Source organism: Ambystoma mexicanum, chromosome 3q (genome assembly GCF_040938575.1).
Source record: "Ambystoma mexicanum isolate Mex_15411 chromosome 3q, UKY_AmexF1_1, whole genome shotgun sequence".
Taxonomy (NCBI): Eukaryota; Metazoa; Chordata; class Amphibia; order Caudata; family Ambystomatidae; genus Ambystoma; species Ambystoma mexicanum.
This window is the reverse complement of record NC_090926.1, coordinates 29,449,209-29,464,365: the sequence shown is the minus strand read 5'-3', so window position 1 is coordinate 29,464,365 and position 15,157 is coordinate 29,449,209. Positions and strand designations below refer to the sequence as shown.

At 48.5% G+C, this 15,157-nt stretch overlaps 1 protein-coding gene across 2 annotated transcripts in view; it reads right to left on the bottom strand.

Moving 5' to 3' along the window:
- TMEM184B (transmembrane protein 184B) overlaps nt 1-15,157 on the bottom strand; it is a 905,911-nt gene that overhangs the window by 160,593 nt on the left and 730,161 nt on the right. The window contains exon 9 of one of the 2 annotated variants that reach the window (XM_069652978.1): nt 10,402-10,431. The exons of the other annotated variant lie outside the window; for it this stretch is intronic. Within the exon in view, the coding sequence (XP_069509079.1) occupies nt 10,402-10,431 (30 nt within the window). The remainder of the gene's footprint in view (nt 1-10,401; nt 10,432-15,157) is intronic. 2 annotated transcript variants of the gene reach the window in all.

The window sequence follows — 15,157 nt, the reverse complement described above, 5'->3', positions numbered from 1 at the left end:
TTTTGGTACTGGACCAGCATCTCCTTTCCTGTTCCTCCAGGGTGGACTGTTCGACCACCTCAGAGTGAGTCCTCCTTTCGTTTTACCATCCGTTCTGGCATAAGGCAGCTGAACCACGTGCATTGGTTCTGCGGCGGGTCTTCGCATCCTTGCTTCATCGTCCATGTCCCAGTGATATATTGAATCAGGTTTGGGCAAGTCCCCACCTTCTTCGCCTCAGTCCTTTTTAAGGGTCTCCTCTGTTAAACCATAACAAATAGTGGTGTGGGGGATGAGAGGGACTTGAGTGGAAGTTAAGGAAGGTGGGGACACCAAAGGCATGGATGAATACTGCATTCTCCCAGGGCCATTGTCACCAATTCCATGAAGGATTTCCCCTCCCATGAGATCCCCCCCCCACTACCACCCCCAGGGGAAATATTGGGTAGCAGCCTACCTCCCTGGCCTCATGGAAAAGGGCTTCCCCTGGGATTTGTCACAGTACGCAGACCTTCCGGTGTGAGTAAAGGGGAGAGTACATTTGCCGGTCTGCTGAGAGTGTATAGCGGAATGGACAATGCTGTAGTACTAGCAGATGGAAGGACATGGAATAAAAGTGTGATTGCAGTGAAACCCTCAGCAAGTGGGGGTAGTGGTTGAGTAGTGAGGTGATGAGATGGTACGCTCCCATGCGATTCATTACATGTGTATGAGGAGGGAGGTGTGTTAGGCCATTACACTCTAATCATTTCTTTCATTTCTTCATTTTAGTTCTTGAGTGTATATAAAAAGAGGGAGATGTGTTAGGTGTTTACATTTGAATATGGATGTAACTTCATGTTATGCATAGCTGTAAATACACTAGTGTGTTTATATTCAGTCTCAGTCATATGGTTCAGCACTTATGCTGGGTTTGCAATGGATTGTTTATCCTGTCTCCAGGTCAACCGGTTTACAGTCTTGATTTTGTACATGGCTTAAGAAGGGCTCTGCTTCTATGTGAGGGACTGTTAGTGGAGCTGTTGTACCAGGAAGACCTCTTACTTTTTATGAAATAAATACTTCAAAAACTCACCTTGTGTCAAGTGTGGTTGAATACCTAACAACTTATTTGTGCGGCCACCAAGATGCATACCTGCTTGTAGGCTGTATGGTTTCAGGGTCATCCCCACTCTGGTTATTTTATGTTGGGTTCTTAACTCTGGTAGAGGGTCAACATATAGACACTGGGATTAGGAATCCTTGCATAGGCATTACTGTTTTTATAATACGTAGGTATATTTTGAACACTGTGTATGTAGTCATACTCAAAGTACTTATTTGAACTGATAGTTTTAGATGACTATAATGTATCAGACTATACAAAGCCGAAATGCTCGAAGCCAAAAAGACATACTGCAAAAGCAGGCAACACCCATAAAGACATGTTCAAGATCATAAACGAGATGAGAAACCCATCCATGTTCAACAATATGCCAATCCCTACACAAAAACTATTTACGACCTTGCCAACCACTTTAAGAACAAAATCACTAACTTTCAGCTAAATCATACAAAGCATGCTACAAGGTCCCGCAGATCACCTAAACAGCCAACACCAGAGCCAACGACCAGACTAAACCTCTTCCCGCCTATCGCAACAGATACATTCAGTAACCTGTTGGGCCAAAGCAACAAAGCAGATTCCCCAGCAGATCCCTCCCCACCAGATGTCTACAAAGCCATCCTCGTCCAGTGAACACTGGCAGAATCCCACATCAACCTCTGACTAGCAACAGGATCAGTGCCACAAGCCTTCAAATTGGCCTACATCAAACCACTCCTTAAAACTACCTTGGGAAATTTGGAAGACCTCACCAACTACCGACCAATCTCAAATATACCATACCCAGCAAAGCTACTAGAAACCTACATTTACGAGCAAAACCTGGAATACATGGAAAAGAACCAGCTGCTGGATCAGACAAACGTAGGTTTCAGGCCATGAGAGGAACAGAAACTGTGCTTCTATCGATCTGGGGTAAACTAAAAACCCAACACAGACTCCAACACTTACTCTGCATTAATACTACTCGATCTCTCAACAGCGTTCGACACAGTCAACCATGGCACTCTCAAAGACTAGAAAATATTGGGATCAGCAATAAAATCCTTCCTGACAGAAAGAACAATCTGGCAAGAGCCATTCAAATCAACACCTCGTATAAAAAAATACATATGGAGTCACACAGGGCTCATCGCCTTCACCGTTCCTCTTTAACATCTACATGACTCTACTGAGCAATCATCAAAAAATATGGCATCCCTGCTACAACTACGCAGACGACACTCGCATCATATGATATGATAGTTTATTTGTATAGCGCCTATACACGTGCTTCAAAGCGCTTCAAGACAGGGGAGGGAACAAGGGAAAATACAATAACATTCTTACAAGGCCTTGAGACATTAAGAATCGGTAATTTACTATCGTACTAGGCCCGACATTTCTGATAGTGCAAGCACATTGACAATAGGTAGGGAAAGGAGGGAAGGGGGAGCAAGGAGAGGAACCAACAGTTACTATCGTACTAGGCCTGAAGACATTTCTGATAGTACAATGACAATAATAGAGCAAAACCCAACTCTAACCAACTGCCTAAATGAATCAAACCAATGCATGAGCACTAACAGCGTTAAACTCAACCCAGATAAAACTGAAGAACAAGTTACTTTCTTACCTGGTAACGTTCTTTCGATGGGATGGTCCGACGACGTATTCCATATCTATGACAGGTAATCACCACAGCTGTGCTGCTTCGGAAACTTTTCCGGCGTCTGCGTCCTGCGTCGATGCGCCGACGTCGAGGACCTCCTCCGACGTCCGACGTCATCCGATGTGATAAGTAGGATGCACGACGCCTGTAGCCTCAGTTGTAGTTTTTTCCCCCAGAACGTGTGACATAAGTCAACTGCCAGTCAGACACAAAGCCTTGCGGAACGTAAGCTGCAATCGCAAAAGAAATTCTGCAGCGGGGAAGGCAGGGCGGGAGCGATATGGAATACGTCGTCGGACCATCCCATCGAAAGAACGTTACCAGGTAAGAAAGTAACTTGTTCTTCAAGGGGATTGGGTCCTCCGACGTATTCCATATCTATGACAGACTCCCAAAGCAGTACCAGAGCAAGGAGGAGGGAAAGAATTTATAAACAAAATTTATAATAGCCAATCAAATAGCAGAGCAAAGGACCGCCTTGCCAAAGGCCAGATCCTGCCCACTGATGGAATCGAGGGAATAATGCCGTACAAATGTATGTACTGAAGCCCAGGTGGCTGCATCACAGATGTTGCGAATAGGAACACCCCTCTGCAGGGCAGTAGACGCAGCCATACCCCTGGTAGAATGGGCCCGCAAGCCAGCCGGTGGGTCCTTACCCGCCAAGCGGTAACACTCCGAGATGGCCAAAATAATCCAGCGGGACAAAGTCTGTTTCGTCACAGCTTGCCCCAAACGCTTACCAGCGTAACCAATAAAGAGTTGATCGTCCACTCTGACCCGGGACATGCGTGAAACATAAAAGCTTAAAGCTCTCCTAGGATCAAGCCTATGGAGCCTCTCCTCTTCCTTACCAGGATGCGGAGGAGGATAGAATGCCGGAAGAACAACCTTCTGGGCCAAATGAAATTCCGTCACTACCTTCGGAAGAAAAGAAGGACGAACACGAAGGACAACCCTGTCCTTGTGGAAAACAGTGAAGGGTGGCTTAACTGAAAGTGCCTGTAACTCACTCACTCTGCGAGCGGAAGTAACCGCAACTAAAAACACAGTTTTCAGAGTTAACAGCCTCAAAGGGCAAGAATGTAAAGGCTCAAACGGAGCACCCATAACAAATCTAAGAACAAGGTTTAAATCCCAACCAGGCACCAGGAAAGGTGACGGAGGGAACACATTAGTGAGCCCTTTCAGAAACTGTGAAATTAAAGGGATCTTAAAGTAAGAACACTCATCAGACGAGCGCTTAAAGATGGACAGCGCCGCCAGGTAACCTTTAATGGTACCCACTTGCAAGCCCCTGTGGGCCAAAAAGCAAAAAGGACAGAACCATGGGGATGTCACATGCAAAAGGATCCACATTCCGAACTCTGCACCAGTCGCAGAACTTACGCCAACGGCAACGGCAACGGTACAGAGACTTAGTTGCTGGCCTTCGGGCCGAAAGCAACACCTCCATCACGTCTTCAGGGAGGTCCCAATCCCTATACCTCAACCTTTCAGAAGCCAAGCGTGAAGGTTGAGGGATCTGACCTCTGGATGGAGAACCAGACCCCCCTCCCGTGAGAGCAGATCGTCTCGGTAGGGAAGACGACGTGGAGGGCAGATGGACAAGTCGAGAAGGTCCGGGTACCACGTCCTCCGAGCCCACACCGGAGCAATGAGGATCATCCGGGAACCGAACTTCCGTAACCTCCGCAGCACTTGCGGGATGACGGGGACTGGAGGAAACGCGTACAGCAGCGGGAACGACCAATCCACCACGAACGCGTCTCCTAAGGCTCCTTTTGGAGGAAATTCCCGCGAGCAGAACCTCTCGCACTTCCGGTTGACACTGGAGGCGAAGAGATCCACTTGAGGGGTCCCCCAAAGGGCGAAGATCTCCAGGAGAATCTCCTGAGCCAACTCCCACTCGTGAGAGATCGCGCTCTGCCTGCTCAGAGCGTCCGCCGTCACGTTTTCGACTCCGGCCAGATGAACTGCCGAGACCGAAACTTCCTGCTGGATGGCCCAGAACTCGAGCTGCATCGCCTCCCTGCACAGAGGAAGTGACCTTGCCCCCCCTTTTTTGTTGAGGTAGTGCATGGCCACCGTGTTGTCCGTCAGGATCAGGACATTCCTCCCTCGCACAGTCGGCAGAAAAGCCTTCAGGGCTAGCCTGACGGCCCTCAGCTCCAACAGATTGATATGGAGTCTGGACTCCGACGGAGACCAACGACCGCTGACTGTCAGCCCGCTGGCATGAGCTCCCCATCCCGTGAGGGATGCATCCGTCACGATCGTCACCTCCGGCCAGGGAAGCCAAAACGGAGCCCCCTTCATCAAGTTGCCTTTGACGGCCCACCACAGAAGGTCCTGGGCGACCGAGGGCGGCACCTGAATAGGGTCCGACATCCTGCCGGAGGACTGCGACCATTGCATCTTGAGTGCCCACTGCAAAGATCTCATGCGCAGGCGAGCCTCTGGCACCAGAAGAATGCAGGATGCCATGAGGCCAAGCAACCTCAAGAACTCGAACGCTGGGAGCGTCTGGGCATGCTGAAACTTGTGCACCATCTGCTGAATGTGAAGAGCCCTCACCTGGGGAGGAAAACACTGACCCAGGGAAGTGTCGAGCACAGCTCCGATGTACTGGAGCCTCTGCGTTGGCGTCAAATGGGACTTCTTTAAATTGAGGGAGAAGCCCAGCCTGTGAAGGGAGTGGCAGGTGACGGACAGATGATCCAGGACTTGCTCGGGAGAGCTCCCCCTGATCAACCAATCGTCCAGGTAGGGGTAGACGTGAATCCCCCCTTGCCTGAGATGCGCTGCCACCACCACCATGAGCTTGGTGAAGACCCTCGGGGCGGAGGTCAATCCGAACGGCAGGACCCGAAACTGAAAGTGCGAGTCGCCAACCGCGAACCTCAGGTACTTCTTGTGCTTGGGATGGATCGGCACATGGAAGTAAGCATCCTTGAGGTCGAGTGACACCAACCAGTCCTGAAGCTGAAGGGCCTGGAGGACTTGAGAGAGAGTAACCATCTTGAACTTGTCCTTCCTGAGGAGTTTGTTCAAACCGCGCATGTCCATGATGGGTCTCAATCCCCCGTCTTTCTTGGAAATCAAAAAATAAGGGGAATACCATCCCTTGTTCCTCTCCGCTACAGGCACCAGTTCTATAGCGCCTTTCACCAGCAGGGCTTGAATTTCCTGCGCAAGGAGCGGATCCGGACACTTCAAAGAGAGGTTCCCCGGTGGATTGTCGCGAGGCCTGTGCCGAAAGGGAAGACAGTAGCCGTGGGCTATGATCTCCAGAACCCACACATCTGAAGTAATGGCTTGCCACTCTACAAGATGCTGCGCCAGCCTTCCCCCAACCGGCGAACCATGGGACATGGCCTCATGACTGTGTAGGAGCGGCTGCGGCGTTACCTGAGGGCAAAGAGGCAACTGCCCGAGCGGCCTTGGCACCACGGGTACCCTGTCGTCCACCTCTGGTACCCCTGCGCTGGCCTCTTTGACTGCCAGCCCCTCTCGCTTTACTGAAGGACGAGTAATAGCGAAAGGAACCACCCCTCCACTGCTGTCCCCTAGGACGAAAAGGCGGAGGTTGGCGAACTGCAGCGCCCAACGACTTCGCTGCAGCTTTTGAGGTCTGCAACCTCTCAAGGCTCTCGTCAGCCTTGCTGCCAAAAAGGTGTTCACCGTCAAAGGGCATGTTGAGGAGCCGGGATTGCACATCAGGAGCAAACCCCGACTTCCGCAACCACGCAAACCTGCGTATCACGGTGCTCGCCGCCATGGACCTACTGACGCAATCAGCCAAGTCCAGACCCGACTGAACGGACTCACACATGGCATCCTTACCATCCTGGACCATAGCAAGGAAACCATCCCGTTCAACCCCTTCGGGAATATGTTCAGCCGCCAACGCAACACAGTTCCACAGAGTGTGCGCGAAACGTGACAAGGCACAAATGGAGTTGGCCGCCTGAAGCGCCATACCACCAGAAGAAAACACTTTCTTCGCCCAGCCATCAAAACGCTTGTCGTCCCTATCAGGAGGGATGGTAGGGTACGACGCCTGTTTTGCCGGGGCCGTGGCCGCCTGCACCACCAAACTTTCAGGAGTGGGGTGCCTGGTCAAGTAGCAGGGGTCGCTACTGGCTGGACGGTATTTACGCGACAAGGACTTGCCCACCGCCGGGAGACTCTCCGGAGCAGTCCAAGCCGCCGCCACCCTTCTCTGTAAAGCCATAAGGAACGGCAGTACCGGGTCAGTTGGGGGACCAACATCAAGGATGTCCGTCAGGTCATCCTGCACAAACTCCCCTGGGGGAGCAGACCATCCCAGATACTCAGAAACCCTAGCCATAAGGCGCCGGTAAGAGGAATCGGCATGGGAGCCAGGCTCAGGCCGACAAAATTCCACCTCCGGAGAGGTGTCCAGTCCACTGGCATCATGCAGAGACTGCCTCAAATCGTCAAACTGACTATGGCCCGAGACAATGTCATCTGGCACCTGACGAGGAACCAGGCCATCAGAATCCTCATCCGCCTCTGAAATATATTCCAGGTGGCGAAAAGAAGGCACCCGAGAGTGCTTGCTCTTCGCCAGAGCCTTCCTAGGGGGTACACCCGAGACACGGGGCACCTCCGACACAAAAGGCGTCGATGGCGTCGAGCGAATCGGCGCCGCTGTCGAGAAAACCGGCAACGGCGCCGAGAGGATCGGCGCCGAGAGGATCGGCGTCGACGAAATCGGCGTCGACGTCAGATGCAGCGCCTCCAGTATCGGTGGCGTCGACACAGCCCTCGAAGCCGGAGCCCCGAGCGTGTCCCTCGACGACCTGAACGTCGACGGCTTCGACGACTTCCTCGGAGCCGGAGCCTCGAGAAAGCCTGTCGACGCCACAGGCGTCGATGTCTTCCTCGAAGACATCACAGGTGCACACGGTCTCGATCGCGTCGAGGACCGGGACCTGGAACGGGTACGGCGAGAACGAGCCTCCTTGTCCGAACGGGACCTCTCCCGTGACTCGCGCCGACCACTCTTGCGAGCGGTGGCTCTCGACCTCACACGGCCGACCCCACTCGGGGGCGCGGACGGTTGAGTACCCTGCGACTCAAGAATCGCCAACATCTTCTTCCCGAAGGAAGCCCATTCCTCCGGCGTCGCACGGCTAGAGGGGTAACCGACGGGCCGGGCAGAGTCTTCCGAAGAGGACCTGGAAGGCGACCGGTGTCGGCGCTTCCGAGAATGCCTCGAAGAGGCGGAGGAGTGGCGAGACCGACTCCTAGAAGAAGACCGACGAGACTTCCGACGATGACGCGGAGAGTCACCCCTCGAATCATCCGTCGAAAGCCCCGCCGACTTCGACTTCCGGGGCTTGGACACCCGACCTACCGACAATTTCTTCTTACGCTCGCGCAAGGCCTTGGACGTGAGCGACAGGCAGTCGATACAGTCATCCGTGTCGTGGGCCTCCCCGAGGCACCAGAGGCAGGCGTCGTGCGAGTCAGTCACCGACATCTTGGACCCGCACTCCCCGCACTTCTTAAAGCCCGGACGCGGGGTTGACGACGCAGTGGAAGACATCGTCGAAGAAATACACAAACGAACAGGTTCGAAGAACCAGAAAGAACAGAACTCCAAAGAGTCGAGGCTTAGAACCGAGAAACACGAAGCAACACGTTCGCGGAAAAAACGGAACTGAGGCTACAGGCGTCGTGCGTCCTACTTATCACATCGGATGACGTCGGAGGAGGTCCTCGACGTCGGCGCATCGACGTCATCGACGCAGGACGCAGACGCCGGAAAAGTTTCCGAAGCAGCACAGCTGTGGTGATTACCTGTCATAGATATGGAATACGTCGGAGTACCCAATCCCCTCGAAATCATGATTACACTCGACGACCTGGCAAACAAACAACACATTCCATGGCACGCCGAACTAGGCAACTTGCCAGAACCGTCCAAGGTGGTCAAAAATCTTGGAATCCTAATGGACAATGAGTTAACACTAGAGCCAGAAGTTAACGCAGTAGTTAAGAAATGCTTCTTCCACCTACACACAAAGAAAATACTTCCCTCCTTTTCCTTCACACACAGAACGCTTGCCATCATCTCCTTCGTCATGTCAAGAATAGACTTTGCTAACAGCATCTACATTGGAATGCCAGAATTCCTGTTAAGGAAGCTACAATGAATACAGAATGCAGCTACAAGAATACTCCTTAAACTCACAAGAAGAGAACACATCACACCAGCCCTGAGAACGTTGCATTGCCTCTAAGTCAAAAAACAAATCCTCTTCAAAATGCTCTGCATAATACAGAGCAATCCGCGGCCAAGGAGCGGAATGCATACAAGAGAAAATCATCTTCTACTAACCAACACCAAGATCCACCAACAACATCCGCCTCAAACACAAACAATACTCTAAACAAAATGTGTGGGATCAGCATTTTCCAGCACAGCAGTGAAATTCAAAACAAACTACAAACACTCTTCCGTCTCCTCACAACACTCAAAACACATTGGAACTCTTGCATACAACACACAAATGTCAATCTACCAAATTATACCACCATACAGTTACAATTTCTCCCGAACTGAAGCGGCCAACAGCACATCAAAGATCTCTCGCGCTTTTCCCTCTTGACCCCACTAACCGCCCCAAACCCCTTCCTTTTCACCTCTGCCTGAAGGCCATGAAAAATGGTAGCGGTGCGTGGTACAAGTCCCAATAACGTAGGTGTTACTTTATTAAAGGGTATATTTTTCAGTACAGTGAGAATTTTCTATGAATAGGTATGTGGACTAATTGTACCTTTATGGCGACCTACTACCTGAGAGTTGAGCCTTTTCACTCTGACCAAGTTACCTTCGCCACGAGAGGTTTTGACTTTTTTTCTTGTTAGGTGTGTTAGCCTTACTCCCAGGATTAATGGCTGTTGCACCCTCGATAGTGTGTGGTACAAAAACTGCCTTAACAGTGTGCATACATTTTAAGAACAAAACTTAAGAGTGTAGCAGGAAACTGTTCTGTGTGACTTCTTGGGCTCAAATTATGATGGTGTTACTGTGTTTCATTGTCTAGGAGCCTACTCTGCACTCACATCTGAATGTCTAAAAGTATAGCGCATTATATGTATGACCTTATAATAAAGTGTATATTTTTCAGTATATCAGTGTGGTGTATCCTTTTGTGGTGGTTATTTGGAATAACTGACTGCTCTGCTAGGTTATCCTAAGAGTTTGGTCATGCCTTCTGGGTGACACTAGTCTACCATTAGGTGAGATGCTTACAGAACCCTCGCTGGATGCCTGTGCAAAATTCTCCCTAACATACATGTCTCAGCTTCATTGCATTTGTGAGTCTGAACCAGTCAATGGATTTTCATGCACGTTTTACAGACAGTCGATGCCCAGTGAGCATGCAGTAATATGGAGCAAGGAAAAATTGAGCCAGAATGGAGTGATCAAAACTGTTGATCAAGAGGCCTAGGGGGTTCTTTCCACTGCAACCCCTCCTTGGTGAGGCTTACACAAAAGCACAGCAATAAGCAAGTGCAGGGTGCAGGCAGAAGAAAGATGCCACTGGCAGTAGGAAGGCGCAGGCAGGAAAAAACTAAAGCACATTAAATGAGAGTGTGCAGGATAGAAAAGGGAAGCAACACCTACCGTATGGGCCACCGTAGGATGGGACCACAGCTGCACAGGCAGAAACCCAGAAACCAGAGGCAGGAAAAAAAAACAGCAAAGGGAGAGACGAATTAGGAAAGATAGAAGCAGGAGAAACAAAGAGTAAGGTGTGCAAGAGAGCAGAAGTGAATGAGTAAAAAGGAGAATGGACAGTGAAAAACAGCATGAAAAGTGTGTGCAAGCTGAAGAGAGGGAGGCATACACAGAGTAAGGGAAAAGAAAAAGGCAGCACAATAGAACATTTTATCAGCTCTTTACATATGAAAGCAACGACTGTCACTAATGTCGGAATATTATTGCATTTTGAGTGAAATGGACAGCATTTCACCTCCCCATATGAAATTTTACTGACCTGTAACAATAGTTCTTGATAAAATATATCCTCCCTTGATCATCGATCTTATGAATGATTTAAATGCTTTGCCAGGTGCCAGCTAACTAACAATGAAACACCTTTTTCAGTACAGAGTGGAAATCACAATTGCACGTCTTCATGGGACCACACTCGCATCCGCTAACCCCACCCACCTGTTAGTCCTTTTATCAACATGCAGTGGAAAATTATTAGGGGGCATGGCGTGAGTGCCATATGTAGGAAAAGGGAATATAGACTAATTATGGGATATTGTAAATCACCCTACAAGATGGGAGAATGGAAAATAAATATAAGTTGAAAAACAACAGGCCAAGGTTCAACTAAAAATTGAAATGAACTACCTAGCCAAACTGATATCTATCTACCCTGGAGCTTGTGTTAATGGAGAAAAGCTTACAAAAAGCATGAGTGGAGGGTGGCTTGGCCAAAAGAGCAACCATATCCATTTCTTCCAGGAGAAAACCCTAGACTAAGACGCAGCCCTGACCTAATGTGCATGCATCCCTTTGTTGGATGAAGGCCCCTTAGCCTATAGCATCCCAAGTTACAGAACAAGATCTATCGTGCAACAATGGATTTGATGCCTTTGCACCAGCAGAGAACCAGCCATATATCACAAATAGTATCTCTGAAGATCGCAATTCCTTAGTGCGATTAATGTAGAACTTGAGAGCACTGCACATATTCAGGGCATAAAAGGGACCGATCAGTGTCACAAACCAGGTTAAGAATTTAAAATATGGCAAAATAATGTCCTGATAAATATGAAAGTCAGATATTGCTTTGGTTAAGAAAGACAAGTTCCAAGAAGCACTATTCCTGTATGGGACACCAGAAAAAGAGTGCTGCATCTAAAGAGTCCGTAATCCACCTACCTTTTGAGCCAAAGTAACTGCCACAAAGAAGGCAGTTGTCCAAAATCTGAGATCCACTGATGAGACTCAAAGGTTTCATGAACATGGGTTTATAAAATCACATTCACATCTCAAGAAATATTTGAAGTGCAAACTTCTAGATATAATTGTAAATGCCCACTCAAATGTCTTTTCTCCAATGGGTGTGAAAGTTAAAACATTGGACCCTACATTTAGATAATCCCCAACAGTTGATAAGTGTGGCTCGTAAAACTAAATACTGCTGCCAGAACCAGCTAACGGGGCATGAAAGAAAACTTGATCTAGAAATGCCACAAGCTGATTAATATATGTCCATGTAGGTCAGTGAAGATTTATGTTGCTGCTTTCAAGACTCAATCTGTGAGACATCCAGTCTTTTTGTTTGGTTTAGGTTCCTAACCTTTTCTTTTGAGTAAGTTGAATTCTTTTTACACCTAACTTACCACTGTAGATCTTTATAGGAAGCACTGGTAGTCCCAATGGCTGCCATGGAAAGGGGTATCCTTGCACCTCATGTTCTTATCCATGGGTGTCTCCCCACCCAAGCCGTGTGTTTGGTACAGGCTGAGCTTTATTTTACTTTTTTAACTGGTGACACTACGGTGAACCATCTTTTTTTATGCTTGAAGCTAGCCTCCTTCAACTGTGTCGTAGCCAAAATGGCTGTCTCTATTTTTAAGCCACGTGACCTGAACAACTTGCTTTGTTGTCTTGGCTGTCTTTCTTTTTCAATTTCTGATAATTACCATATTAGGTCAATATTAGTCATTAACACCTACAGGCTCTGTACAGAGGCTGCAATGGAAGGCTGAATTAATGTGATCCAGTTAAGTCTAATAGAGATTTACCAGATGACCTAACCAATTTCCCTGAATGTGTGATGTTGCAAGAGGAAGTTGGCTGGCAATCCAGGATTGGGCGACTGCTCATTCTTTAGTTGTTGAACAGCCAGTGATTGACAAGCTGGGTCAAGCCCTGGTTGCAGATGTGTATACCTGATGGGTAGAAGCCATTCTTTAGTCAATCAATGGAGATGATCCTGAGCAGACAGATTATGAGGGACGCTGAGAATTCTTCTAAAGGCTGGTTTGCAGACTCCAGAAACTCGTAAGGAGAACCTCTGTCTCTCTTTGACCACAGGCAAGCCTGCTGAGGGAAATCTCCCCCTCCCTCCCTTATGCCAGTGTGCACACACTGTTCACCACCCTCGCCACTTTACTGCAGCTCCCCTGAATTATCCTGAGAAAGGGGAGGGCGCCTAGAGTGCCTGCACTGGAGTGATTATTGCATGCTGCTCAAACTTTGTGCAGACTCCTTTGAAGGGCATCATGTCTAGTGGTCCTGCTGCTGCCCTTGGTTGTAGACTGAGCTGGCTAGGTGTGCTGAGGCCTTTGCCATTCCTGAGTTGCCTGTGTCCTGTTTAGACTCGATGGCTTCATATGCAGTCGTCTCTCTGACGTGGGTAGCTTTGTTGAAGAGCCTGTTTAGATAGAGCCGGTCACCCTCTGCGACTCTGCTTTCACAATTGCAGACCAAAACAGACACCTAAGCAGATTAGGTGTCGAATCAGTCCCCTATGTCCATGAACTCTGGAGTTACTCTGTAGCATTATTTATTGTGAGTAGTCTTACATGGGCCCTTTGACCCACCCGATGTCTGGGATTCTGAGCTATGCTTGCATACCCCTTTTGAAGCCCCCCTTGACTGAGATGTTCTCTCTCAGAGCGTGTGTCCCTTTTCTGTAGCCCTCCCTCCTCTTGCCTTTGGAGGAGTAACCTGAGCATGAGGCTCTTCTGTGGGGATCTTCTGACTCTCCTACTGCCTTTGTGGCTCCTGGGGCCTTGTGAGACAAATGTACATTTTGTGTTCCTAATACCATGACTTATCTATGTGGTTAGTCCGTTATCTCCTATAGGGACAAGTTTCTAACTCTTTAAAAGTGCCTATAAGCAACTCAAAACATTACCTACCTGGGACCCACGACTGAACATTTAACTTCTTGAGACACTGAATTGAATTATAACCTTAACCCTATATGGGGGTGGGAGGGTGGTGTTTTAATAAACCTTTTCATTTTAAACTCTAAATAAGTGCTTAATATTATATAAACAATTGCACTGTATTACCTGTGCGAAGGTGTCTTGGGTGCCTTTAGGACACCTTTACTGTTTATATAACAATGCTCAATGTTTTTATACCTTTTGTACAGTTGACCTTTATGCACAAACTGTTCATGTATGGGGCATATATTTTTTCATCAAACACAGCTTGGATAATCTTTTGATACACAGACTACTGTCCAAGACTAAAAAACAGTTGAAATAATGCTGCATTCCTTTAGGACTTATTATTTATGAGGTGGGCAATAGTGTGTTGGAATGGCTGAGTTCATTTGAAACGGCTTGCAGATTGTGGGGGTGAAAAGCAAGGAACAGGCTACATGCCTTGACCCCAAAATCCTGGAGAAAAAAAAAAAAAAGACTGTACGCATTTTCCGTGAATTCGGCCTGGTAATAAAGATTATGGCCCATAATAACGAACAAGGGGAGCAGGATTGTGGAGGGAGTCCCCCGCTCCACTAGTTCGGTATTATGGGCTGCGGGAGTGTCCCCCATAAATAGCCAGCGGGGGACAAACAGGCAAAATCCTAAAAGCTGGAATTACAAAATGTGATCAAGTGGGCTTTGCAATTTTTAAATTCAAGCATTTGGGATTCAATTTTATAATGTAGATCCTTCACCAGAGGCTGTGGAGCAGCTCTGGACATGGATGCTGCAAGAGATGTATGAAAGCATCATGAAGAAGGCTTAAGTTTAATAAGACCCCTTCCCAGTTCTTAAAGTTTAGACAACATAAGAAGAAACAGTGCAACATGGGAGAGTTGGGTGAATGCATCTCTTAAGAATGTTTATGGTTGGCAAAGGGCCGCAAAGTGAACTCTCTTACAGGTGTTGAGATGGATTTTTAGAATCAGCCCTCAGGGAAGGTTCAGAGAGGTGTGATGAATCGTGGAATTCAATCACTTCTCCCCAGGGGTGAGCCTTTCCTTGTGAGGCTAGGGAGGTGGCTCCGCTATGCGATACCCTCCTGAGCCATAGAGGAACGCAGGATCTCCTTGTGAGGGACTCCCACACAAGAATTCCCGTTCCGATGAGGAATTCCCTTCCAAATTCACTCAGCAACCCAATAACATAAATCCTGTTGGGAGAAAACAGTAAGAATCCTTATACATCTACTACTGTGATGTTTCATGTGAAGAAAAGTACCTGCTTGATACTGAGACAAAGAAACCAATGGAGTCATAACGAAAATGACTAAAACACAGAAGGACTTCCACGTGAGGTTGGGGGAAGGCCCAGAGCAGCATCATAAAAGTGGGAGGAGAGAGAGAACGTCAGCGAGAGACCCGGTAGCTGTGCGAGGGACGCTGGTGAACTCGAGAGATTGCCGCTTCTCATGCAGA